A 26,422-nucleotide genomic window follows, 5' to 3' on the forward strand; every position below is an offset into this window, starting at 1 on the left:
CAAGGTGGCTGTGTTTGTCATTAACCCTTTGCAGCCTTGGAGAAATGTTTTACCCTCATGCTAAAAATGTTATTGGCAGACTGGTGCTCATTTCTGGGAAGTCTGAGGGATTCCTCGTTTGTCAAGCAGAGGTTTGGGGGAAAAGGGAGCCTCTCTGCTTGCAGGAAGTAGGAAGAGGAATTTCCTTGCAGTGGTTGAAAGACATGAAAGCAGAGCCAGGAATCCCCTGTGACTTCTTTAGGCTGTATGGTTAGCTGGAGCTGGCTGGATCTCAAATATTTTCCAGTTGTCCATGGAGGGCACTTGGACAGCTTCCACCCAACTCCACTCCCACATCCCCTCGGAAAGGTCTACAGGGAAAAGACTCCTATTTTTGAATTGCAGTGGAATTCCTGTGGCATTACATGCTGCACCCTTTGCAGTACCCAGAGAATTCAGTTTGATTTATGGTGCTGCAGGGGGTATGTGCTGGCCTTGCTTTTCATTTGGAGGTGCCATCTTTTGTGGCTTGCTGGTCATGGCCACTGTGGCCCCAAGGCTTCTTGTTAGGGTGTAGTTGTCACTAAAAAGTGCCACTCTTGCCCCTCTTCTCCCATGTCTGGCTTGTTTTACAGCTTGACTGTGTTTCCTGCTGCCCCATAGATTAGCAGATCCTCTCATCTCTTCCACTTGCCCACCAGCAATGGTCCTGTTGTTGCTCCCAGATATTTGTGCTGGAAAAGCTCCAACAGCTCTGTCTCTCCTGGGTATCTCAAGTCTTCTCCTTTGACCAAGCCAGTTCAGAACCTGACTTGGTTGTAAGTCAGGCTCTGAGCTGGCTTGGTCAAAGGAGAAAGTGGCTAGGAAGGTGTTGTCTCCCATGTGGTAAGGACAAAAGTTTCCAAGGAAAAGTATGAGAAAACAATGTGACTTGTCCAGGGAGGTCTGGGATCATGGGTGGAATGTGATTTTTCAACTGTTCAGAAAGGGAGCTTTGGTTCTTTAGACTTTAATAAGGTAAGGTCTAGTTCAGTAAGAGTTTACCATGCATATCTACTGTCATTTGAGGACTTTCCCCCTTGATACGAAGGGGTGACACAGGGAAGATGGAGCAGGACTCCAAGAAGACAATTGTCAGGAAGCAATGGACACAATTGGGAATGTGAGAAATTTGGATTAGACATTAGAAATTATTTTTAACTTGAGGATGCTTGAACACTAGAATAAGTTGCCCAGAAAGTTTGGGAAGCCTCTGTCCTTGAGGCTGTTCAGGCCCCAGATGACCTTGAACTATGCAATCTAGTTAGACCTGGTTTTGAACAAGGGGGTCAGAATGGCCTGTGGGGATCCTCTCAGTCTGCAGTGGAGTCTCTGATTCTGCTGTTCTGTGGTGACAGTCACTAAAGCTGCTCCATCTTCTTTCCCTTTTTTCAGCAGCAAGATGCACCACAGGATGACAGCCTCTCTTTATGTCCCACACAAGTAAAACAGGATGCTGTGTGGTGCCTTAGTGTCAGGTCATCAAACAGTGTCATTCAGCAGAACTTTCAGCCAATATCACCTATTGTAAGGGAATCCACCATTTCTGGGCTCACCTCTTCAAATACTGTCATTTTGGATGGTGTTCATTCCCATACTCATGTCTAATAATGCCATTCTGTGCCCTCCCATCCCAAATCTCTCTCTACTGTTGCACATACTCTTCTTGCAGGCTTCACTCTTCCAGGGCTGCAAGTGCTCCTCCAGCTCCAGGTGGCATCACCACACAGCTGGCTGCTCTTGGATGCTCTTGGAAAAAGATTGACTTTGAATCTGGCAAACCTGATGTCCCATCTCTATCTTTTCTGTCCTCTACCCTATTCCTTGGGGTTGGTTTGTGTTTTGCTGCTCAGCTGACATCTGTACCTTCATGTATCCTTCTGTCCTTCCTTTGTGCTTCCATGCTGGGTTGCAGTGCCCATCCTGCTGTAAATATCACTAGTTTGGAATACTCTAGTCTTGTAAGCATTGGAAAATGTGGGAAGCAGAGGAGAGTGTTGTCATTTAGGCTGTTTGTGGAGACCGTAGGCTGCTCTGCCTTTACCTTGGTGAAAATCACAGAAGCACTGAAGGAGAGGGAGAGGGAGAGCCTAACCTTGGCAGGAAGCAAAAGGGTCAGATGCCAGTTGGATGCTCCTTGTCTAACCTAAGGATGCCAACAGGATATGTAGTTAGAGGGGAATTGGAGTTGCCCTTTCTAGAATTGTTCTGCTCACATCTTTGGGGATGTTAGCAGGATATTTGTGCTTTCTGTGCCATAGCAGGTGAAATTAGGGTCCTTTCTTGTCCTCGTCTGTCCAGCCCATCTGAACAGCTCTCAGTGCTGGAGCTGCTCCCTCTAACCCTTACACATCCCTGAACCATCCAGATCTCTCAATGGAGGAAATTACAGTTATTTATAATTAAGCTTTGACAAAAAATGTTGCTAATGTCAAGGGAATGGCAGGCGACAGCCAGAAAAACATCATGTCTCCAGAAGAGGGACTGCAGGAATATCCCTCTGAATAGGGCTGACGTCGGCTCTTGGAATTTGGGCAGCCTGGAAGGGTTTGGGGCTATTTTTCCGAGATATCATAGGTCAGGAATTGATGCTATTTTTAAGTCTGTGTCCCCCGAGCAGCTTTGATGAGTGAAGGAGACTTTCTCTCCCCGCCTCCCCCTACCCTTATGCTCTATTTCTATGAAATTTTTGCTTCTATTCCTTCCGAGTCATGCCACAAGTATGTCCTTCAGGTTTGTTTATTCTTCTCACTATCTATTCCTCCCGGCCTGCTCCCGTCTTGGTTGGGTTGAAGGGGTGGCGTCAGCATGGCGCGTGTCTGGGATGCTCAGGCGAGACATCACAGAGAAGGGATCATGTTCTCCCAATTTGTCCTTTCCGGTTGGGAGAGTTTTCTCTCCACAAGCTGATGTGGCTGGGGAAAGTGTTCTGGGAATGCTGCTTTGTGGTGGGAGATCTTGGGGCCTGGTGAAGACAAGCTGGTCATCTCATCTCACCACATAGCCCAGCCAAGATTTGTCTGAAGTAACTGAATCTTCAGAGCTCCTGGGAAGATGGGTGAGATGCTTACAGCCTGGGATGGTCTTTGGGGGCTGACTGGTAGGAGAGAGGCAGTCAGAAGACCCTGATTATCTGACACCTCCAAGTCAGCAGCGGCTTTTGAAAGCCTCTGCTGTTTCAGGTCCAGGGAAATAGCCCTTGGGTTTTCCCAGCTTTGTTCCACATGCCACCCTGCTCTAGTTTATTTCTAGTTTATTTCTGGAATCCTTTTTTTTTTTTTTTTTTTTTTTTTTTCATTTTTTTCTCCTTCTCTTCAATTTGCTGTAGCAACCTCTTTCTTTCTAAACAAGCCTGCTGGTGTAACAGCTTGACTAGGGATCTTGCCATTTCAAACAAGAAAGGAAAACGGTGTCCTTTCTCACTTCACATCTCAGATGAGAACGTGCCTTTTTCCCCTTAGCCCATCCTCAGCTCCATCCTCCTGTCTGTCATCCCACGTAGTGAGGAATGCACTAATGTGCATCACTGGTAAAGGACACCACCGGAAGCAGCTCATTCGAACAGAGCTGGTGTTCCTTCATGGTGAGCCCAGTGTAAAGAAACAGCTGTGCTCCCTTCATGATCTGTCCAGGCAGCTCAAAGATGCCAGTTGCTCCTGGAAGCATGGGAATAAGTGAAATGCTTTCCGCCACCTTAATGTTGCTGTTGGCCTCATGCTGCAGGTTTAGTCATTCTTATGACATATTTCCACAATGGTGTGTTTCCATCATCATTCCATAGTGATGTATTTCAAGCCTTTCCATGAGTTTTTTTTTTTTTTCTTGCTCCGAATCTCCTAAATGAATGGCTTCACAAACTGTGGGTCGGGGTCTTCAAGTTTTGAAGACTTAGAGACAAGTCATAGAAATGTGGAGACAATGTCTGCTACCTGTCCTAAGCCTGCCTCAGCCCACGAGCTTAATGGCACAGATGGTGGAAACGGTAGGACTTAATTTATAGAATCATAGAATATCCTAAGGTGTAAAGGACCCACAATGATCATTGAAGTCCATTTAAAAGGGTACCTGGCATTTGCAGCACAGTCCAAGACTTTATAATTCCATTGCTATTATTATTTGAATCATTATTGCTGATGTTAGGTTAGGCTTTGATTGTTTTGCATAGATTAGAACATGAACTCCCTAAAGACCAATGCTGGGACTGTTGATGTTCTGGTGAATGTGATACAGTCTTTTGACCTGTGCAGAAACACTCACATAGAGGGAAGAGTAAAACCTAAATTTCCTGACTGCTGCCCACCTCTCCTAGTCCATTACTTTACTGTGGCCTTTAGAAATGGATGTCTTGGATATCACATTCCAGTGTTTTTTCAACTCTTTATTCTCACCTCTGAAGACATGAGGAGAGGCAGCCCGCAGTGTTGTCAGGAGACTTTCCCCTCTAAACTTGCCCTTTGATGAATCTGGCTCCAGAGATTACCCTCTCCTCATTAAGCTTATTTTGGGAAATCTTGTTTTTTCCTCTGCTGGCTCCTGTAGGTATTCCAAACCTTGTCTGAAAGATCCAGATCATGAGCAGAGGGGGCAGTCTTCTCCCAGGTCCATTTTGAGCAGAGCTGCATGAAATTTTTTTTAATTTTTTTTTTTTTTTTTTTTTTTTTTTTTTTTGAGCATGTTCCAAGATACTTTTTGCTCATACTCTTCCTTGTGCAATTCCATGGGATGTGTTTTGGTGAGAGATGTGCCTGTGCACTGCTGGGACACCCTTCTTTTTACCACGTGCTGCCATCTCTGGCATACTTGTTTTCCTGGGAAAAAGAATGGAGTGGAAGTCCAGATAGACTAGAGAATCTGGAGAAGACCCTTCTCAGCCCCAGCTGATTAACCCTGTCTGCTCCCAGCAGTAAGGTGTGATGTCCATTCCTCTCTTGCCCCATATCAGGGCAACCCCTGAAAACCCTTGATAGAAGCAGTAGGAATTCTGGATTAATTCTTCTCTCCTTCCAACTCAAATTCTGCTTTTCTGATGCCAAACCCCCTCTCTTTTCCCTAGCAGGACCATACTCTGCATTTCCTTCCTCCTCTCATCTTTTCTCCTCCTGTTTTATCATATTTTATTTTATTATTTATTATCATATTTTGTGGGGCTTCTTTTGTCGCCGTGGTTGGAAAGCCTTGTCTTGGGAGTAGAACTCACCAACAAAGCTACTGTAATGAGCAAAACTTCTTCAGGCTTGCATGACTGCCTTCCACCCACAGCCAAAACCCTCTCTATGTGAACTTGGACCTTACAGAGCAGAATTTGCAGTGTCATGGGACATCCTGCGGGAATGCTGAATATTTCAGTGCTTTAACACGCTCTTGGTTACAGAGTTGAGGGTGTCTCCAGGTCTGATCCAGACACTTTTCCCTCTGAAACCAAACTCACCAAGCCAGGTTCCTGATGGCAGATTGCAGGAGGCACTTGGCACTGTCGAACCAGCCCGAGTTGGAGGTGGTCAGTGTGGGTCTGGGAGGCATCCTGTGCAGTGTGGAATTTCAGCAGGCAGCCGGTCACTCCGGGCCAGGGGTCCCAGGACAACAATGCCAGCCTTTTCCCTGGGAAACAAAACTCACCAGCCCAGGTTCCTGGTGTCAGTGTTCAGGAGGTGTTTGGGACTCTGCAAGCAGCCTGAGTTTTTGGTGTTGCAGCTTGGGTCTGGGAGGCATCCTGCGCAATGCGGAATTTCTCATGTCAGCTGCCCTCTCATGGCCTCAGGCCCCTGAACACCAACTCTCCTTTGGAGGATGTCTGTGGGTGGCTCCCACTTTTCCTCCTCGCTCTGTTTGGAATGTGTGATGGATATTTCCTGTCTTTTGACCTTCCAGGGCTTACATGAGCGTGAAGGAGCTGAAGGAGGCTCTGAAGCTGAACAGCACCCATTTCCTCAATATTTACTTTGCCAGTTCGGTGAGGGAAGAGTTGGCTGGTGCTGCCACTTGGCCGTGGGACAAAGAGGCCCTTAGTCACCTGGGTAAGTAACTTATCCCATTCCTGGGGTCTCAGAATTACTGGTTTTCCTCTCTCTTCCTCGACTTGGCAAATAGAGGCCAATGTGCCTCAGCATTGTGGATGTTTCATATGAAGGTCATGATACCAGGGTTTGGGTGTTCCAGCAGCTGCTGCTGTAAGGAAAAGAGCTGCCTGTTCCCTGAATCCATGTGGGTAAGGTTGTGAGCCCCCCCCCACTGACAAGGGGCTTCAACATTGTTATGAGAAACTTGATGGTGAAGGTAGTGGGACTACATGTTTACCATAAGTGCAAGCTCTGGAGAAAGGTCTAGACTCACATTTGGTTTCTCCTGGACCTTCCAGCTTTATCTTTTAGGATTCTGGAGACAGTGAACTTCACTCTTCAGCATGTAATAGCAAACAGATACAAACAGAAGTGTCAATGTTTTCAGAGCTGAGATGGCAGATTTCAGCAATTCCAGGGCTGCCCAGACAGCAGCCAGAACTGGCCACTTCTGAATCCAGCTGCAAGTGTGAGGATAACTATCAAATTTTACCATGTTTTTATTACTTGGCCTACAACCTGCTGGAGGCAAGGTTCTCCTTGGCCTCAGAGGATTCAGGGCGACCCTTAAGGTCATCAGTCCTCATAGGCTGCAAAACAGCCAAAACAGCTACTGGTTCCCTAGAATGTGGTTGTTTTGTGCATTTTCTGCTATTTCTTTTTTTCCTGCCTCTCCTACCACCTCTTCAGTTGTTGGAGTTTTCTGGCAAAGCCCTTTGCACTTTGCAGTCAAAATGTCTAAAGTGTTTCTCAATAAGTAACTGGAAATAATTACTCCTGACACCTGCACAGCAGACCTAGACCTTCTGCTTTCACAAGTGCGTGATGTTCGACCCTGAAAAGTTTTATGCTGCTGTTAAAGACCTGTTTCAAAGTTCCTTTGTGCCAGTTTCCCTCCCTCAATGACTTTCAGGGCTGTTTTTTCAATAGCATATTGCTACAGCTGCTTGTTGAGGAAGGCAAATCTCCATGAAATTTATTCTTTCAGCTTCCAGAAATCACTTCCAAGGCTCAGCTTGACGATCATCTGACTGCAGCAAGTGCTTCAGCCACACGCGTTCCCCTCAGACCTCTCCCAATGGCCTGCAAGCCCTTGTACAGAGGGGGAATTGGGGTGACTGCTCTCATCAAAAGCCTGCATTTAGCTCCAGGCTCTGAGCTTGTGTCCAGCCAGGGACATGAGAAATGGCACCATCTGGAAATGCTGGATCAGGCTTTAGCATGGAGGTTCAGGGGAAAAGGGGTGTTGTCTTGACTCTGGTGCCAGGGCTGTGAAGTATGAAGCTGGATCTGAACTTCTTTGAGTCTCTGGCATGAACTGAAGACTTTGGTTCAAGACTGTCCTTGGTTTTAGATTTAATGAGCTGGGGAGGGCGGGTGGTGGACTCTGTTCTCCTTAAACAGTGAGCTTCACAACATCATCATTTGCTTTGTACCATGCACAATGTATATTATTGTCCCACACAGAAGAAACTCGGGACTGAGGAGGCCATCAATGTGTGGCTTTTGACAAAAGCTCTCACAAGAGAGCTGAGTAGATGTGAAAGGAAAGCAGTGAGTAAAGAGAAGGAAAAGCCTTGGGAGGAGTTGAAGGCACTTTGAGAAAAATTCCTGAGCTTAAAGACCTAGCTATGGCCAGGGGTGGAGACAGATCTATACACAAGAGAGGGGTCTGTCTCCAAAAAGACAGGCTCCTTTCCTTGTGCTAAATCTTGCTAATCTCCTGTCTGTCCTAACCTTAAAATATTAGAGTCAGCACACAAGACCTGCACCCCTCATATCACTGTCTGCTCCCATGGAGCAGAAATGCCATGCTGATTTTTCCCTACACACATACAGACCCTCCATGCTTTAGTTCTCTGCATGAATCAAATTGGTTCCTTGGCTTCTCTGAGAAACCAAACTGCCTCTTGTCTGCAGAGAGTCTTGGTCAGGTTTTGCCCTATTTGTTTCTCTGAACTGCACTTTCTTGGATGTTTTCAGGAGAAGCATCATGAGACTTTTTCTTCTCCAGCTACCTTCCCTTCTGCTATTTTAATACTTTGCCACAGTCCAAAGATCTCTAGATTTATTGTTCTCCATCATCTCCATCTCTAGAAGTTGTTTAATCTGCCACCTGGATTTTAATCTCCCTATAAACCATTTTTTTCATCATCTTTGAGTGTGTTTTTCAGGAGGGTCGACCTTACCTTCCTGTTGGTGTCATCACCTTCTGGAAGTCTTCAGTTAACTTTGTTTTTCATCCTCCTCTCTTCACAATGCTTCTTTGGGGCTACCAGAAGTTACATGGCCATTCATATGCTGGTTACCTACAGTTCTAATGCTCTCCTCCAGACTTTTTTCCTGAGGAAATTAAAAATTTTCAGGCAGCCTTTGTGAAGGCTTGGGGATAGTTTACCAATAATGCAGCCAACAGCGACTCCTTGCAATGAAGCATAAAAGACAATTACTGGCTTGGAGAGGCTGAAGTGGTCTATGAAATTTCTGTAGACCATGTTTCAGCTGCTGTGGAGCTCCCAGAGAAAGATAGCTTGCTGCCAGCAAGCAGCAGAGGTAGGTCTCAGGTCTGTTTGCACCACTCCCTGTGACTATACTGTCTGTCTCAGTCTTTCCACCATAATCACCGTGAGTTCCTCGCAAATTCAGATTTCTTGGAGTCTGGAATGAGTTTTCTGAGAACTTAGAAGTAAATATTTTTAACTACAAAGCAGAAAGAGTCGAAGAACTTCCTTTTAAAAAAAAAAAAATCTTTAACTTTCTGTGGTGGAAAGCCTTGTTCAAAAAACCCAGTAATGTAATAATGCAGATGCTTTGAACTTCATGTGTCGCTGCATGTGAACTGCATAAACATGGTCGAAAGGCAAGGGAATGGTGAACATTTGATGTTATAAATACTTTCTGGAGTTATATAAGCTGAGGCCAGCTCATATATCTGGCAGAGGTCAGTGGATCCTGAAGGAGGGCCAGCCCTCCCATCCGAGGTACCTTAGGCAATGGCATCTTCCTGTCTGACTAACTGTCATGCATTTGTTCCATTAATTGCTCTGACTCAGTGTTTGGGGAAGACTGGCCCTGCAATGCAGGTTCAGCTTTGTGGTTTGCTGTTTAAAGGTCCTGTGGTTACTTGGGAATGTCCTCTGGGATAGCCCTGACCTAGGAGCAGGTTGGCTTCTCAGGGACTGGCATGGGCAGGAGTCCTTCAGCATTGCCATAGATCCTGGCTAGCAGCAGAGAATGTCCTGGGAGCAGGACCTTCCAGGGCTGTGTGAGTAAAGGAGAAGCACAGTCTACACCAGCACAAATCTGATGGGCTGGGCATCTCTTGTTGCTTGATCAGAGTGGGGGCTTGGCCCTGGGGACATTACCAGGGCTGCAGCTGGTAGGTCTGGCCTGGAGAGACAAGGTGTTGAGGCCAGACCTGAATCTTTCCAGCTGCCTGGACTTGGTTGGGTGAGCAAGTCCAAAGAAGTCTCTGGCTCACCTGCCTTGCAGTACTGGACACCCCCTGATATAAAAGAGATATGGCATTTTTTAGGTTTGTTATGTAAAAGCTGACCTTGTGAACCTCCTTGGGCTGATTCTCAGGCACTGAAAGCCCAGTTCAGCCCTTTGCCCAGAGCAGGAGGAGGCAGAGGGGAGAAGGGAATGCCTGATCTGCAGTGGAGAGAGAGGGGAGGGTGGTCCTGTTGGGATGTTATGAACACTTCCACATCTTGCCTTCACAGCCAGGATCCTGCAGAGGGGAAATAGAACTTCCTGGTCCAAAGCTGGGAGCACTCCCAACTCATCAGGGAGCAGTGGGGACAGGGAATGGAGGGATAGGGATGTTCTGGAAGGCAGAGTTCTCAGGCTGTTTCTAATTCTGCCATTTAATTAGTTGTTAAAATGAGTACTAAAAATATGGTCGTCCTTGTGGAGTGTGGGGGAGGAATGGAATAGGGGAAGCCAGCAGAGAGGAGGGGAGGGGACAGGGTACTGTGGCCTTGGCGTCCCTCTCTTGTGACAGCTTTCTGCCCCCCTGCACTGGAATCCCATTTATTCCACCACATGGGAAGAGCATTGGATTTCTGCAGGGAGGAGGGCTGGGCTGCTTGGTCCCAGGATGCCCTGTGCCCCTGGTGCTCAGCCCTTTTCCCTGTGGTTACTGCTGCAGGATGCATGCAGGGCTTTCACGTCTCATTTACTTGTTTATGAACACTATTTTCTTTCTGTGTGCACATTCCTCCTTTCAGACCTTTGGGCAGGCAGAACCCCTGCCTTGCTCAGGCTTGGGTTTGGCTGTAGAGATGCCTTTTCTTTCTCTTCTCTCTTCTCTCATGCCCTGTTTTGATTGAAATGAGAAGGAGCTTTTCTTTTATGTGCCCACTGGGTTTCCCATCAATGGGATGCCCTTTGCTATCTATAGCATTTACTAGGGTGGTAATTGAGAGGGTGATGGCTTCCAGAAACCTAAGAGTTGACAGGACAGAACATGAAGGTCCCAAAAGGATTTTTCAGCCTCTGTGCCTTCTTGTCCGTCTCCAGGCAACTAAAGGGTCAAGAGCTGACTGATGGGATGCAAAGTCCTTTGCTCTCTTGTCTCACAACTAGGAAGAAAGGGAATGCAGCTACTTTGTGACCCATCCTTTGCCTCAAGCCCTGGACAGAAGATCCTCACTGTGGGAAGGAAGAGCAATAAACATGAATTTTGAGCTAAGAAACGGTGCCACTTGACAGGTCAGTGGTGCCTCTCAGCCCTTCCATGGGCCACACACGCAGGGTGTTCCACAGAAGATGCCACCCTCATTTCTTCACCCCTTGGAAGGGCTTGGGAGAATTGCTCAGGGAGTCTCTGAAGGTCCATTCCCAGCCCCCAGCTCAGTGCTCACCCAGCGTGGCTCCCCCATGGGAGTCCCAGACCTGCTGGTGTCTTGCCAGGGACACTGTGATCTGAAGAAAACCCTCTCTTGGAAGGAATGCCCTGTACTCGAGGACATGAGGTAGTCAGTAGTGCACGGAGCTGATCCAGGAGCAGATTTCAAGCAGCCTGTGTGGCTGGAGACAGGATCACACTGTGGCCACCTGCCAGCTCTAACTTTGCTGGCAGGGCAGTGATCATCAGCAGAGATGCAGTAGCAGAGGCTCTGCCGTGAGGTAGCTGGCACAGTAAATCCTCCAGGGCCCTGCAAAGGAGGGAGCAAGCTGTGCTGGAGCCAACTATTCACCACATTGCCATCCAAGCTGTCTGGGTTAAAAGTAGTTGTGTAAAAACAGCCTCCCGAGACATGGAGGGCTTGCCTGGAGTCAGCCTGGGCACATGCTGGGGTCTGCTTTTAGCACCCCTGTCTTGTTGATACTTCCCAGCCCTTGCTCCTCCTCTGTAAGGCAGCATGGAAAAGTGGATGGAGCGTGAAAATGAGAAGAGAAAAAGGGGGGAAATGGCCAGTGAAAAACCTCAAAACAAGGAGAAAAATGAAGAGATTCCAAAGAAATTTTAATCTGGACAAAATAAAGGAGGCGAATAAAAGGAGGCCAGCGAAGCAAATTTTTTTGTTCTTGAGCACCTTCTGTGGACAGTTTCCTAGCAGATGTGGTACAGAGCCACCAGCACAGGGTGTGCATCTCAGGTCAGGAGCTGGAGATGCTGGCAGTGAGCAAAGCAAAGGCTCTGTTCCACCTGGCTTTTGTCAGTATCCTTGATCCTCGTTCTTCCCATCACAGATGGGCTCACAGGAAAGAAAAACCACTTGCCCTGCAGCCACAGTTCAGTTTAGGGCAGGATGATCATGGGTCCTGTCCAGCGCCGTGCTGCTGCTCTCAGTATCAGGTGGCAGCTCTGGGGCAGTTTCTGGGGGACTTATCTGTGCCCATGCTCCAACATCTTTGACAGCTGAACCTGCACCAAAATGGCTTGGTGCCTCTCGTGTCCCCTTGGGGTTGGGGTACCCCAGTGAAGAGGAGTAGGTTTGTGCTGGTTTGTGAGCATCTTGTTGGGTTCATTTGCCCCTTGCTCACACTCAGACCCCTCTGAAGGGGAGGAAGAGATCTTCAGAAGCTATGTCTTGGGAAATCCCACTCTAAAATACTGACTTTGGGTCAGGTTTGTGGTAGAAGCTTAGTGGATTTGAACAGTACCTCATGAGAGTTTTAGTTTACCCCACAGAGTCTGGTTTGGAGGTGGAAGCAGTAAGTCATGGGTGATTTCTCAGCAGGGGTTGGAGGTAGTGCACCTCAATCTCTGCGTGGATTTTTGCTGAAACTGGCTTCTAGTTGGCACAGCTGAGTGTGTTGGGACTTTGCTCAGCACCTCATTGTCCTCACCTGCCATGGGAGCTGGCCTGCCTTAGACACCTGCCTAGGCCAGGGAAGGACTTCTGTCCTCTGTTTCAAAAGATGATCCCTGTAAAGGCACAGCATGGCTTGATTTTGTGCTCTGGCTCCAAACCTCCTTTGGAGCTGTGTGATCTGAAGCAGACACCGAATTACAACTGTGCAAAAAAGATGCAGAGGGCAGCAGTAGCTGAAATGATGGAAAATGTTGAGGGGGGAATAGAGTGGTAGGAGGGGAAGAAAAACCACCCACCCTGTTCTAATCCAAGAGGGCAATGGAGCCTCTTCCTATCCTGTAAGAGGCTGAATATGTCCATCTTTGGGTGTCCATCTTTGGGTGTCCATCTGGCCCCTCATCTGTGGCCTGGAAGCACAATAAGAGGAGTTTTACCTCTCACAGGTGAGTAATGACAGATGTCCACTGTCCCTTTCTTGGAATGATGCTCTCTGTACTTGCAATTCCAGGTGGAGTTGTCCTCAACCCTGCTTACTACGGCATGCCTGGCCACACCAACACCATGATCCACGAAGTGGGGCATGTCCTGGGGCTCTACCACGTCTTCAAGGGAGTGAGCGAGCGGGAGTCTTGTGATGACCCCTGCAGGGAGACCACTCCATCCATGGAGACAGGAGACCTCTGTGCTGACACTGCCCCCACCCCCAAGAACAAACTCTGTCGGGATCCAGACCCTACCAATGACACCTGTGGCCAGACACATTTCACAGGAACACCCTTCAACAACTACATGAGTTACACAGGTAACGAGTTATCCTTGTTGGGAGTCACAAGGGGTCACCTTCCTTAAAACTTGGGTTTCCCTCCCTTCTACCTCCATCAGTAGTGCCTTGCCTCACTCCCAAACCAACAGGGACCCTCCTGGTGGATTGGGATGTGTCAGGCAGTGCTTGCAGTAGCTGCTTAACCACTTTCTTCCTTCAGGCTATTTCTATCCATCCCTCTCTTCCTGCCAGTGGGTCGCTTGTCTGTGTATGCCTTTGTTCTCCAGTCCTGAAGCTGCTGCTGCTATTATTATTATTATTATTATTATTATTATTATTATTATTATTATTATTATTATTATTATTATTGTTAATTATAACCTCTTGAACTCTTTTGGCTTGGTTCCCAAGGCATGCCGCAGGGGGCTGGCGTTTCTCCTGCCATGCCAGGAGGAGCGAAGCCGGAGGAGCAGTTCCCCGGCCCTGGCTGACCCTCCTGCGGTGCCGTGCGGGCGGTGGCACTGCCCAGGTGCCGGTGCCGGGCGGGTGCGGGGACCTGGAGCCGCTGAGGCAGTGCCATCTTGTGGCTTTGGGGACACACTTCACCGGAGAGCCCCGGCAGCACAGCCTCTGCACGCTGGTGCCTCTCAGCCCTCCCTAGAAGTCCCCGAAAAAGTTTAACCAGGCGCAGAGGGCGCGTGTTGCCGTGCCCTAACCCTCGGCCCGGCCTCTCTTGTCCCCAGACGATGACTGCACCAACAGCTTCACCCCCAACCAGGTGGCTCGCATGCACTGCTACCTGGACCTGGTGTACCAGCGCTGGGGCCACAACAGGAAGCCAGCGCCCATCCCGATCCCCCCCATGGTCACCGGGCAGACTCAGGACTCCCTCAGCATCTACTGGCTGCCCCCCATCAGCGGTGTCCTCCACGAGAGGTGAGGCAGTGTGCTCGCCCTGCTCCTGGGCTTGCACAGGAAGGGACAAGGGATCTCTGTGGCGTGGACCCTCCAGTCCCCTTCCCACCCTGCTCGTCTCCAGCAGAGCCCTCGGGCACCAGAGCCAGGCTGCTGCCGTGGCCCCCTGGCAGATGGGCTCTCCTGCAAGCTTCCTGCTCTCGGGGTGCCGGGAGGGAAAGCCAGAGAGCATCAGGAGGCAAAGCCAGCTCTAAAACCCCAGAGTGCAATCAGGGAATGAAAAATGAGCTTCATTTAGCACTTATTGTATAAAGTAGCTATTTACCAGGAGGAAATGCAGCCTTGTGGTTAAGGCAGGGAGCTCGAACCACAAGAGCTGGGTTTCGTTCCCAGCGCTGTCATGGACTCGTAGAGCAGCTAACTGGGGGTAAGTCAGGAAACTTTTCAAGCCAGAGAAATGATGCCAAGGAGCCAGAGTTGTTTGGCTCTTGAGGAGTGCACGGCCATGAGTGTTGGGTGGATATCTGTCTTCTCCCCACTAAAGGAGCCACCAAGACCTGGAAACACCACTAGGGCCTCTATTCAGCAGCCCCTCTTGCTAATATATTTCAGTTTCCACCAGGTTTAAGGTGGTGAGACTTTATTTTTAGGGTTTTTTTAAGCACGTACATAAAGAGCTTTTGAACTTGTTTTGAAGCTGCTTCATAAAGCTGTCTTTTATAATTAAAAGGAAAAAGCTGTTTGATGGCAGCTGGGGCACTCTTGGGTCAGCGTTTGCTGACTTTTCAAAGAACGGGTGCTCTCTACAATGGCCCTTTTGCCCAGGAGTAACAAGAGCACATGCATGTCACCCCACAGACAGGAGAGGCTCTGAGTGCTGGGCAGCCTCGAGTCATCCAAACAAACTGCTTTGTTGGGGAAAGAAGTGATTTGGAGCAGGAAAACATGGGTCTAGAAGGGAGACCCTTTGGAACCATCCCACGTTGCCGCTCATAACTGTCTCAGGAGCTTATCCATTGTGGCAGTCCTGAATCCCCTGAGAAGAACTGGTCAAGGAAAGTGGCTGAGGCTCACCCTTATAGTAGAAAAGTGCCTTTATCTTTTCTGGAGAGCATGGCAATTGATACTATTGTGACTGGTTTGTATTACAATAATGCTAAAAGCCAAAACCTAACTCTGGGTTTAGCAAAGAGAGCCTTATTTGCACCCAGTCTTGTCCAGAGGCATTGCCCTGGGATGTGGGGGGTCTGGTAGCTCTGACTGGCAGGGATGGGATTCATTCATCCAAGACTAGCCAGAGGGCATGGAGAAGAGGAGAGATTAAATCCAGGCTGTCCCATGGGCGCTCGTGTTTCCCTGTCTTTGAAGAAGCTGATTGCAAGCAGGATGATATAGCCAGGGAGATTGAGACCTTAGCTCTGCTTTTCCAACTCCCTGTCTGGTGCCACCTGGACACATGTGGCTGGGGAGTTGGCTGGTCCTCCTTAGGCATGCCAGGGTGTGTGCTCTGTCAGCAGGGAGCAGGACACGCTGTGTGACAGCTGTGCTGAGGATGGCACCTTCCGTCAGTATGTGCACGAGGCCTCTTCCCCTCGCGTCTGTGACTCCTCTGGCTACTGGACCCCAGAAGAAGCAGAAGGTAAATGTCTCCTCTCTTCTCCTGTCTTTGAGTCCCCAGACTGAATCTTCCTGGTGCAAGAAAAAGATTTTTGTTTTTTTTCTTTTAGAGAATCAGTTGTCTTCCCTTTGCAAGAGTTCTGTAGTGCAGGAAGGACTTCTTGGCACCCAGGAAAAACCTGGTAATGGCCAGATGGCTTTGGACAAACTGACTGGCATCCCAATATTACCCCAAATCATTGCTCAGATGTTGTTGAAAGATACTGACCAAAGGGAAAAGCACTTAACTGAAATCAGTCTTAAAATACAGATCTTGGGACCCCATCAAAACCTCAGGGACACTGACAGACTTTAATGTAGTCTTGTCCACAGAGAGCAAGAGGAGCTCTGTGCTGAGTCCCACTGAGTCTGTGCCAATCTCTGGGCAGTCCATTCCTCCCTAGCCAGGCCAACAGCAGCTGGACATTACAACTTCTCTTGTGCTGAGGCCCAGATGTTGGTTTAGAGACCCACCTTGTGGGCACAGTGGTGACTTTCAGGGTCACGCAGTTGCCATAGGAGCTGTTGAGCTTTTCTTGCTGCCTCAGCTCCTCCAAGAGCAGCAGGAGACCAGGGGAGCTGATCCTGGGAGCTCTGTGAGGTGCATGTGTTGCTGCTGAACCATGCAGAGCCAGAGGACATGGTTCTGTGTGTCTGTAGTTATCACAAGTGCTTGTTTGCTCCAATAAAAAGAGAGAGTTTGTGGGTTTCAGAAACTTTTGGACTTGTCTTATATGGGTGAAGGCTTTGAATTGGTGCTGGGGCCCCTAAGAAATGCTTCCAGTGGCTAATGAAGACAAGGGTATTTCTACTACACAATGATAAATTCCAGTGAAAGGCCAGCATTCCATTTCTCTTGCTGAGTGCGTATCCACCATCAGGGGAGGCAGGCTGGGGCTCTGAGGTTAGCCTGGGTACTGTCCTGGAGGATCTTCTGGAAAAGCAGCAGGTCCTGCTTCCCTGCTTTGGACCTGACCCTTTCCTGACTGTGACCTGTCCAAGCCTGTGTTTGTGCAAAGCTTCAGTCTCTGCTCTGCTTGGAGCATTCAGATGCCCTTGGCAAAGTTTCTGCACCTGTGAGGCTACAGAGCAAGCTTCACATTCCTCAGCTGTGTCTAGTCCTTAGGTCTTTGCACTGTGAACAGCTGCAGTCTGGATACCACTGTTCCCATTGGAGAGGGCTGTGAGTCTCTGAGATCTGCTGAGCCTTGTGCATATGTGCAAGTACCCAGGAGCTGGGAGACCAGTGGGAATTATTGTTTTCCAGGATGTTATGGCAGGTGCCACCAGGTCTAGGACACGCGGTTGCAAACCCACACGGGTGTGCAGTTGTAGCCTGGAGGTGCTAAAGCATCTGCAGCGAAGATGGCCCCTGTGGGTCTCCTGTGAAACCAGCTGTCCCCTGGTTTTCAGCAGCTTCCTCCTTGTCCCAGGTCCTCCAGACGTGGATCAGCCCTGTGAGCCCAGCCTGCAGGCCTGGAGCCCGGAGCTGCACCTGTATGACATGAACATGACCGTGCCGTGCCCCCAGCCGCACGGCTGCATCCTGGAGCTGCGCTTCCTGCACCCCGTCTACCCCGACTCCCTCACCCTCTGGACCACCTACCTCTCCACAGGCTCTCCCAAGGCACTGTCTGACATTGAAATCCTGACAGAGCAAGGGGAGTCCATCCACCTGGGCCCCATGGACACCTTCTGTGATATCCCCTTTACTGTGAAGCTCAATATCCCTAAAAAGATGTCTGGAGTTAAAATCTACACCTTTGACGAGAGGATGGAGATAGACACAGCCCTGCTGACCTCCAGGCCACACAGCTCCCTGTGCTCTGCCTGCAGACTGGTCCAGTACCGGGTGCTCCGTGACCCCCCCTTTGCAGATGGGTCCCCTGCCACCCCCCTGCAGGGACATCGCCAGTTCATCGACACGTGAGTCACAGAGCTGCTCTGTCTTGGGCTGAAGGGGTGGCTGAGTTGGGTTTGGTTACTTCCTTGTGTCTTCTCCCTTTGAATCCCTGGATGGTTTTGCTTCTGTTTTGTTTTTCCTGCTGTCCCCCTGCTCTGGGAATTACTGCATCCAGTGCCATTGAGCAAGGGTGTGGCAGACCCACCGTGCTAGCACAACCCTTGTCCATGAGCCCAGGTTAACTAGAAGGAGCTTATCAAACCCAGAAACATTTTCCCCATCAATACAACCCATGAAATTGCATTTCTCCCATCAATACAAGGAGTAAAACGATTACTCAAGCTAATTCCACTTCTCCCCAGCTCAGACCCTTGGGAAATAAGCAGCATGACCTGAAGGAGACTCTCTTCCCATGGGCTCTGCCTCTGGCAGAGTATGAAGACACGTCAGATTGTGGTACTGCATGGATGTAGACACATGATATCTATAGTTTTGGTGAGCAAATCTCCGTGCTGCAGATGTTGCTGCTCCCTCAAGTTCTCTCTGTCCCTGCAGGGAAGTCACTCCTGGGCAGGTGTACCACTACCAGGTGCAGGTGGTCTCTGGGACAACCTCAGGAGAAGCCTCCCCACCGCTCGTCCATGTGCATGGAACACCCTACTGTGGGGATGGGAAGGTGGCCACGTAAGTTGAAAAACTCTTCAAGCTCTCAGCTAAGGTTCTTTAAGCTGTCAGGTCATCCTGCCCCAAAGGGAAGCAGCAGGTGGGTCCCCCATGCATGGGTACATGGCTGAAGCTGCTGCACAAAATCCCTCCAGCAGACTGAGACGTAGAGCTTGTGGTTTGTAAAATGCCCTGTGCATAGGAGATGGAGATGGTCTTTTTGAGAGGCATGGTCTGCCTGAGGGGTCCAACCTGAACATCCTCTGTTCTTGACTTCAGAGCTTGGATTCTGGCCCATCTCAGCAAACTGTTGCAGAGTCCAGCCAAAAGGATCTGCCTTTGGAAGTGGGCAGTATAATTTTTTGCTCGGGGCCTGCAACAAGAACAGTCCCACACAGTGCAGTGACTTTAGAGAGCTGTTCACTCTCAGCTCAGAAACCCCAAATAATGAGGGATGCACCACCTCTACACTGAGAGAGCCCAATGCTTCCCCTGCTCTGCCTGGGAGAGAATTATTTCAGATTTCCTTATTTGAGCTTTTTCAGATTTCAGCTTCCAGGATACTCAGGATCACTTTAATTTGAAATCAGTTTTCTTAGCAGGGTAAGGAAAGGAAAAGGGAGATGAACCTTCTGTCTCTCCCCTTCTTCTGCCTCCTTCTCCCATTGAAACCCCAGCCCCATTTCAGACTCTCCTGCCTTCTCCAACACTTGCTTTCTCCAGCAACAGGTCTTCCTGATGCTTAGTTCTATACTTTTTCCATTCTCCCAGAGTTCTTTCCTCAGGTTTTATAGCAAAGTCACAGTACAACCATGTCTGCTCCCAAATGCTGTGACTTCAACCTCTTTTTATCCCTTGGCAAGGTGTTTTCTCTATCTAATTATGTATGTGGTTCTTCTTTTTGAACTGCTTCTGTGCAAATAGAACCAAGATAAGGGGTCCTCCCTCATGACTGGGCAGGAGCACAGGGGTGGGTGTGGAGTCAAAGGTGGTAATAATACATCTGGCTTTTGCTCTCTTAGGAGCCTGGAGGAGGAATGTGATGATGGGGACTTGCTGGATGGAGATGGTTGTTCCAGAAAGTGTAAAAAGGAAAAAGGCTTCAACTGTGTTGGTGAGTCCAACTGGATTGAGACAGGTCCAAATGGATTGACTCCTTTTGAGGCAGGAGCCAAAACTGTACATTATTCACACTGCTCCTTAGAGCAGAGGGCCATGCACCTCATCACAGCAGAACCTGGATTTGCAGCTGGAGTGATCCATGGGTCTTGTGGTGGGAAAACCTCCAGGCTAATGAGACAGCAAATCTCTTATAATGAGAGAGCTGTGTGACTGGAGCCTGGTTTGTAAGCAGCTGATCCCTGTTCTCCCTGCAGGGGAGCCAAGCCTGTGCTACGTTCACGATGGGGATGGTGTATGTGAGCCCTTTGAGAAGACAAGCAGCATGCTGGACTGTGGTCCCCACACTCCTGAGGGATATGTGGATCTGTGGGCAGTGAAAGCCTACTCCTCCCAACAGGATGCAAAGTCCTGCCCTGCTTCCATAGTCACTGGAGAGCCTGTTGTGAAGGTGAGTGAAGGCATGGACAAAAAAAAATTACAAAGTCTGTGCTGGGGAAGGCACAAACAAAATCAGCTGTGGAAGCATTCATTGATTATTATCTTCCCAACCAGGGACTGAGTGGAAAACGTGGGCATTTCTCATACTCCTCTTGCATCAGTCCCTGAGTTCAGGAACTGCAGTTCATGGAGAGGTGCTTCATCCTGGCAGGGAGCACCTCCCCCAGCCGTGCATTTCACTGAACAGTGACCACCCCATCCCACCAGCCAAGTGCTCAACCTGGAGCATGTGACTTGTCCCACTGTTGGCTTCAAAAAAATCCTGTCAGTCTAATACCTTATAAGGTCAGGGCCTGAAAGGATGAAATCACACACACATCAGCATCTGTACTGCTCCCAAGCCCTCTGATCTGAAGCCAAGGAAAAATCAATGGGAGAATTCCCATCTTTCATATGGGCTTTGGAGCAGAGCCTGGAGGGGATTTTGCCTGATTGGTGTTAACGTGGAGTGTATGTTCTTTCCTAGCAAGCTGAAGAAAGGCAAGAAATATGTAAAGAGATCACATTTAGCCTTTTACATGTGTGTTTCTACTGATTTGATATGAGGAATGATCTTCTTGAGACCTGCAGCACGATTCAAGTGCCCAGATACATGTCTAATAAGGTGTCTTGTGCTCAGGTGTCTGTTCCTTCACAATGACACCTGTATCTCCCAGCTTTTGTCTGCCAGGCCCGTGAGGATGTCTGGGATGCCACAGGGCATTGAATGGAACAGAAGAGTGTCACTGAGGCTAATGAATCACACCTTTGTGAGCCCAGCCATAATCAGGATGCCCTGGTCTCACCTACCAGCTCACAGCTTGGCTCATTGTTTGTTACTCAGCTCCACAGACACCATGAGATGCTTAAACAACACATCTACAGCACTCCAAAATGGCAAAGGTCTCCTGTGCACATGTGTAGGCAGTGAGATGTCACTTAGGAAGCCACATTCTCACTGTCTTCATGCTAAGAGCCACCTTGGGGTCCTTCTCAACACTTGCTCAATCTTTCTTGCAGTTTTGTAGGTGTTGTTTTTCTCCTTTCCTTGCAACCTTCTGGGTTGAAATAAATCTCTCCTTGCAGGTATGTAAATCCCACCTTCATGAGGTGCCAAGGGACCTGCTGCAGGCTGCTTGGTTTCCCTGTGCTCCCAGCCAAGAGAATGCTCAGGACCCAAATGAGAAGATGCTTTTGGGCGACGAGGGAGTTTGGCTCAAGGTAAGTGAGGGTGTGTGGTCAGGCACAAAGGATTTGTTTGTCTTTACCCAGCTCTGGTGACAAAACCCATCCTTTTCTGTCCTGTAGGAACTACAACAACCTGTAAAACTACTCATGCAGTACTCCATATGCTACTGCACCCTCTGTAAATCCCAAAATACCTGGGTCTGGATGTGTCGTATTTGCCCCATTCCCACTGTGAACAGCAAACCCATCCAGATTGCCAGCAGAAGGACGGTACATGAAACCAAAATACCACAGAAATGCCTCGAGGCTGAGAATCAACTTGCTCCTGACTATTCCCTGCAGTCAAGCTGTGCTTTAAGACCCCCAAAGGGCAGGCACAGGCTGTCTTTAAAGTCCTACTTGCCTTAGTTCCAGCAGCAGAGGTCAGCTGGATATCCTCTGCCATCCTGAGGGGTCCTGAACACCCAGAGTGCTGCTGAGCACCCCAAGCCCACAGCAACCAGCTGTGGCACACAGGTCCTTCTGAAGATTCCAGACCAGAGGTGGCACTTCTGTGCCCCAGGATGTTGGTCCTGCAGCCCAAAAGGGGCTCGGGGGCTGCCCCTGGGAGGGTCCAACCCCTCTGTCCCAGCAGGTAGAGGAGAGGGACAGAGGAGGGCTGAGGGTTAGACCACTGGGATTTTTACAGCATTGGGTTTCTGACCACAGGCACAGTTTAGAGGTTTTGTGGCTGCTGCCTGGTGTTGCTGGAAAGCCAGGCTCTGGCAGGCTGCTCTCTCTGAGGGGCAGCTCGCCCTGTTTTGGTCGAGGTTCTCCAGAGAAGGCCTCTTCCCCCAGATGCTCAGACAACTCTGAATCATCAAACCTCAGTCAACAAACATGGGTACTGCTCTGAGGTCCTCTGTCTCTCCAAAACAACTTCCTTCAGCCTTCTAATTTTCCCTCTCTTCCTTGTCTCTGTGCTCACAACCCAGTTTGTGGCTTCAGTCTCTGGCCATGACAAACGTGCCTCCTTTCCTCCTTTGCTGAGGAGAAAGCAGTAATCCTCCCCCTTGGCCTTACCTAGATGAAAGCTTGCTTTCCACTTCTCAGCAGGGGTTAAAACATGTTCATTTTTATTGGAGCTTGTGGTCAGTCCTCTTCCTCTATGGATGTTTATACTAAAGACTTTCATTACTGTTTCTCTGTGCTCTCTCTAGGAGTGCTATTATTTTCCGCCCATAAAATTATTTATGGACTAGTAATAAATATGCCCTTTTTTTTCTTTTTAAAGAGTTGGCCTGATTGGTAACATATTGGGTTAGGAAAGATGGCTTTTTGTTGACAATTTGCCTAGCACAGCTGCCTGCCCAGACAGGAGTGGTGCTGTTACTGCTCATGTGTACCCATGTGCACGGGGTGTTTGGTGTCCACCATCTCCCAGGGCCATTTTAAAGCTGTTGCACCTGTGTCTCCCAGGTTAGAGCTGCACCACAAAACTCATCTGAGGGTAGGAATCACTTCCTGCAGTGTTTCTGAAGAGGTGGCACCAAGGAACAAGAGAAAAGGCTGGGTCAAAGGGTCATGGAATGGTTAGGGTTGGAAAGGAGATTAAATGCCCTCTACTTCAAACCCCACCGCCATGAGCAGAGACACCATCCACTAGACCAGGTGGCTGAGATCCCCATCAGATCTTGAGTGTTTCCAGGGATCCACAGCTGCTCTGGAAAGCCAGTGCCAGTGTTTTACTGTGCTCACTGTCATGCTGTAATTAAAGCAAGAGGTATGTGTGTCTGTGCCACTGCACACAGCATCTGCCATGCCCCTTGGCTCTGTCTGCACATGAGAATTGTTACAATTTGCAGATCTCCAGCCATGCTTTGTTCTCAGTTTTTAATACACCTGATGAGGAAAGACATCAAAATCACTTGTAAGCAAGTCAGGATGTGTAATGCAGGAAATTAAATAAGAAGGGGGGAGAGGGAGGGAGAAAAATTAAGATAGCCTGCTGTAGCCAAGCACATAATACATATTGGAAAGGATTGGGATGTTAATCAAGGCAGCTGCTATTGGCCTAACTTGGGGCCAGCACCTTTCACCCTCATGCTGATGCAGCGTAGGAAGGGAAAGACTGAACTCTTCACCTCACGATGTGGAGTCCAGGGAAAGCCTCAGCTGACTTCTCCTACTGCCTCTCCTCCCCTGAGGAACCGCACTTGGAGGTTGGGTTCAAATCCTCCAGGTCCTTGGGACTTCACAGCTCTGTCCTGGGGGGCTCCTTGTCTGTGAGCACTGATGGCTCTTCTCTCTTTCTTTTCCTCCCTTCTTGCTTTCCTGTTTCTTTTCCTTCTTCCCTTCCTTATCTCACCAGGGGAGACAGTGGGGTTATGCCAAATAAAAACATTGGAGCCCTCTGGTCCACTCCTTGCAGCCAGGCAGCCCTGTAAGCCAGCAAGCCCTGGCTAAGGGAACAAGGAGACACCAGTGGGGCCTCACCCATGGGGCTTTTGCTGATGAACACCTCCCTGCAGGGTGGGAGCCCCGGGCTGAAGCCCAAGGTTTCCTCCTGTTCCCGTGTGTGAACAATGCCTGACGTGGCACGAACCACCCTGAGGCTAGGCTGCCATCACAGATGGTGTGGTTGTCCCCTCCATTCCCACAGTCTGCTCCTTGGGCTGTGCCTGGCCAGCCAGGACTTGTCTTCTTTCCAAATACACCTTTGCCTTGAATTTCTGAGCTTCCTCCACACCAGCATTCCACAAAAACACTGTATCGGGAGGATCTTGATCGAAACACATCTCAGCACTGGGGAAAGGGGGGGTACTGGGGTGGGGGAGAAAAACATTTCTGTCCTCTTCCAAAGAACATCTGCTCTGCCATGATTGATGCCATGTGTTTCCCAGCTACTTCCAGCTGCCTTCAGGGTTGTAGACAAGTAGCAAGTTGTTGGCTCTCCTAGCAGGCAGAGCTTCTTCCCACAGATCTTTCCACATGTTGGCTGGTGGATAGTTTGCTGTTGCAGTGGCTACTGGGGGCATTCTTTCGGCTTGTTTTGGTTTTTGTCTTTTTTGAGGGCTTTTTAATTGGAAATATTTTGGTGGCAAGGCTGGTAGCTGTTTTCCCTGGGTGTCTCATTTGCCTGGCCAGCTCTGTGTAGGCAGAGCTCCTACTGAGCCTGGTGAAGGGGGAGCAGGGAAGGTTATCCAGGTCTTGCTCAATTTAAAGAGTAGCAAATGTGGATGCTGAAGATGCTATAAATTTAGGTCAAGGCAGGACTGAATATGTGAGGAGAAGGCTAGTAAAAGGAAAAAGGGAAATTCAGAGGGAAAGGACTGTTTTGGCTCCCTTCCTCCTCCCCACCTTTGCAGCCATTTGCAGCCCTGCAAGGTCTCTGACCCCTTATCCCTGCTCCTGCTGTCCTACTGCTCCCTCTTCCTCTCTCTTGCCTGTATGGGCTCTGAGGAGCTGTATTTGGTGTGCCTGCTCTCAGAGTGTCTCCTGCCCTCTTTCCTAGGTTTGCTTTGAGAGACCTGCAGTGCCCACCTCTCTCCTGCTGTTCCTGGCCTCCTCTGGCACAGTCCCAGGGCAGCAGCCCAAGCCGGTGGTTGCTGTGCAGTTGACTGACACAGACGGACAGAACCGCTCTTTGGGTGAGAACCTCTGGCTGTGACACCATGGGGACACCCAGAGCTGTGACCTCTCACTGCTGTCCCCTGCCCCTCCTTGCAGGATCAGCCTTCCAAGCTGGTCTGTTGGCATGTGGGGGGAGCAGATGTAAACCAAAAGCCAATCCCTGGAGCTGGACAAGTCACTTCTTTCTTTGCCTTGTCTCACAGGGATGCACGAGCTGTCGTGTCAGCACAACCCCCTCGTCATCAACGTGACCCACAGCCTGGAGGAGCCACTCCCCCAGGTTGCTTCAGTGCTTCTCAACTTCTCCTCTCCACGAGTGGGCATTGCAGCCGTGGCCTTGCGCACCTTGGCTCAGCACCTTGGCTCCTCTGAGCCCCTCAGCACCTGCCTCCTGCAGCACCAGCAGGGATGTGCCCACCAGTGCTACAGGTAGGGATGGTCTCCTCAGGGCACGTCCCAGGGTTGCTGCTCTCCTCTGGGAATTTTAATTCTGGAGTTTTTATCTTCTCATTGCTTTGTGACTGTCCTCAGATAGCTTTTGAGGTACTTTTGGAAGATCTGCTGTGTTGAGTCTTGATTTGCTTATCTTGCTGGAGGGAATGGGAAGGCAGAAACCAGATTTTGTGCATGGCCTCTGCATCTGTAGAAAACTGTGCTAAAGGACTGATTCCTGGTGGGAAAATCAAGAGAAGTTTAAGAATGGCTGAGAAGTTATCACTGAGAGTTTTTGCTAAAGCTGAAGCTTCTTCAGCACTTTGTTTACAAGCTCCACCTCCATCCATTCCAGTCTTCCCCGTGCTGCTGAAGGTGGGGATGGAGCTCTCCTCATCCTCTCTGTTCTCACTCCCAGTCCATCCAGGCCCCTCACAGAGTCTCACACTGCCCTGCTGAACGTGGTGATAATGCCAACAGAGGCCTCAGCACTTGAAATCTGCCAAGTCTGGCTGTGCTTTCAGATCCCAGGCTCCCTGAAGCTACACACATGTGCTGATCCAGGGCTCCAGTTCAGCCAGTTACTCAAACCACACCCCTGGGAATACTGATTTTTGAGTTGAGCTTTGCTGGAGCTTTGGGGTTCTTCAGCACAGAAGGGCTTTGTCTAGGGTCATCTCATTGCTGTTCTAGTCATGTTCCTTCTGTTGATGGCCTGGATGGGTGAACATCCCTGATAACAAATGAGACTGTGTGTTTGTCTTAAAGCCTGTTGGGATTGTGGTACAGTTGATTTATGTAGAATTCTGGAAGCCATGAATATCCTGAAGTTGCTTTTTACTTTTTTTTTTTTTTAAGTGCGTGTTTGACTTATACAGAAACATAAATCATAGTGAGTCAGTGTATAAATATTATTCTCAACCTTACATTAAAAGATCAGTGTTCACCTGAAATGCAGCGTGTTTCCTCCTGGTAGCTGTTACAGCAATGTACCCACATGCTTCTAAGACCTTGGCCAACTGATGTGGTTTTTCAATTACATTTTCTCATCCCTTAAAATAATCTTGCATTCTTGTTGCTTGAGAGCTTCCCCCTTCCCCTGAGAAGTGACTGCAAGGAAGAAAAGAATCACTGGACACAGCTGAGCATTGACTGGGGATGAGGAGATCCCCATATAGGGGCAAATAGAGAGGAAAATAGATGTTTTCCTCATCAAAGTCACATTATAGCTGAAGCACAAGCCAGTTCCAGTATTGCCAAGGCACACCAAGCTGTGTCCCTTTTCCAGGGGCACAGCAGGATCCTCCTGCCTCCTCTTCTCTTGTTGCCCTCCCCTAGGCTCCCCATGGCC

The 26,422-nt window shown here is 49.2% G+C and overlaps 1 protein-coding gene across 1 annotated transcript in view; it reads left to right on the forward strand.

The window, feature by feature from the left end:
- Positions 1 to 26,422, forward strand: part of PAPPA2 (pappalysin 2) — an 85,398-nt gene that overhangs the window by 23,262 nt on the left and 35,714 nt on the right. Inside the window, exons 3-13 of the mRNA XM_050977775.1 lie at positions 5,887 to 6,032; positions 12,849 to 13,142; positions 13,847 to 14,039; positions 15,536 to 15,657; positions 17,108 to 17,600; positions 18,133 to 18,261; positions 19,263 to 19,354; positions 19,617 to 19,810; positions 20,926 to 21,060; positions 24,521 to 24,656; positions 24,843 to 25,068. Coding sequence (XP_050833732.1) covers positions 5,887 to 6,032; positions 12,849 to 13,142; positions 13,847 to 14,039; positions 15,536 to 15,657; positions 17,108 to 17,600; positions 18,133 to 18,261; positions 19,263 to 19,354; positions 19,617 to 19,810; positions 20,926 to 21,060; positions 24,521 to 24,656; positions 24,843 to 25,068 — 2,160 coding nt within the window. The remainder of the gene's footprint in view (positions 1 to 5,886; positions 6,033 to 12,848; positions 13,143 to 13,846; positions 14,040 to 15,535; positions 15,658 to 17,107; positions 17,601 to 18,132; positions 18,262 to 19,262; positions 19,355 to 19,616; positions 19,811 to 20,925; positions 21,061 to 24,520; positions 24,657 to 24,842; positions 25,069 to 26,422) is intronic.

The sequence above is a fragment of the Serinus canaria genome, chromosome 8 (genome assembly GCF_022539315.1).
Source record: "Serinus canaria isolate serCan28SL12 chromosome 8, serCan2020, whole genome shotgun sequence".
NCBI lineage: Eukaryota > Metazoa > Chordata > Aves > Passeriformes > Fringillidae > Serinus > Serinus canaria.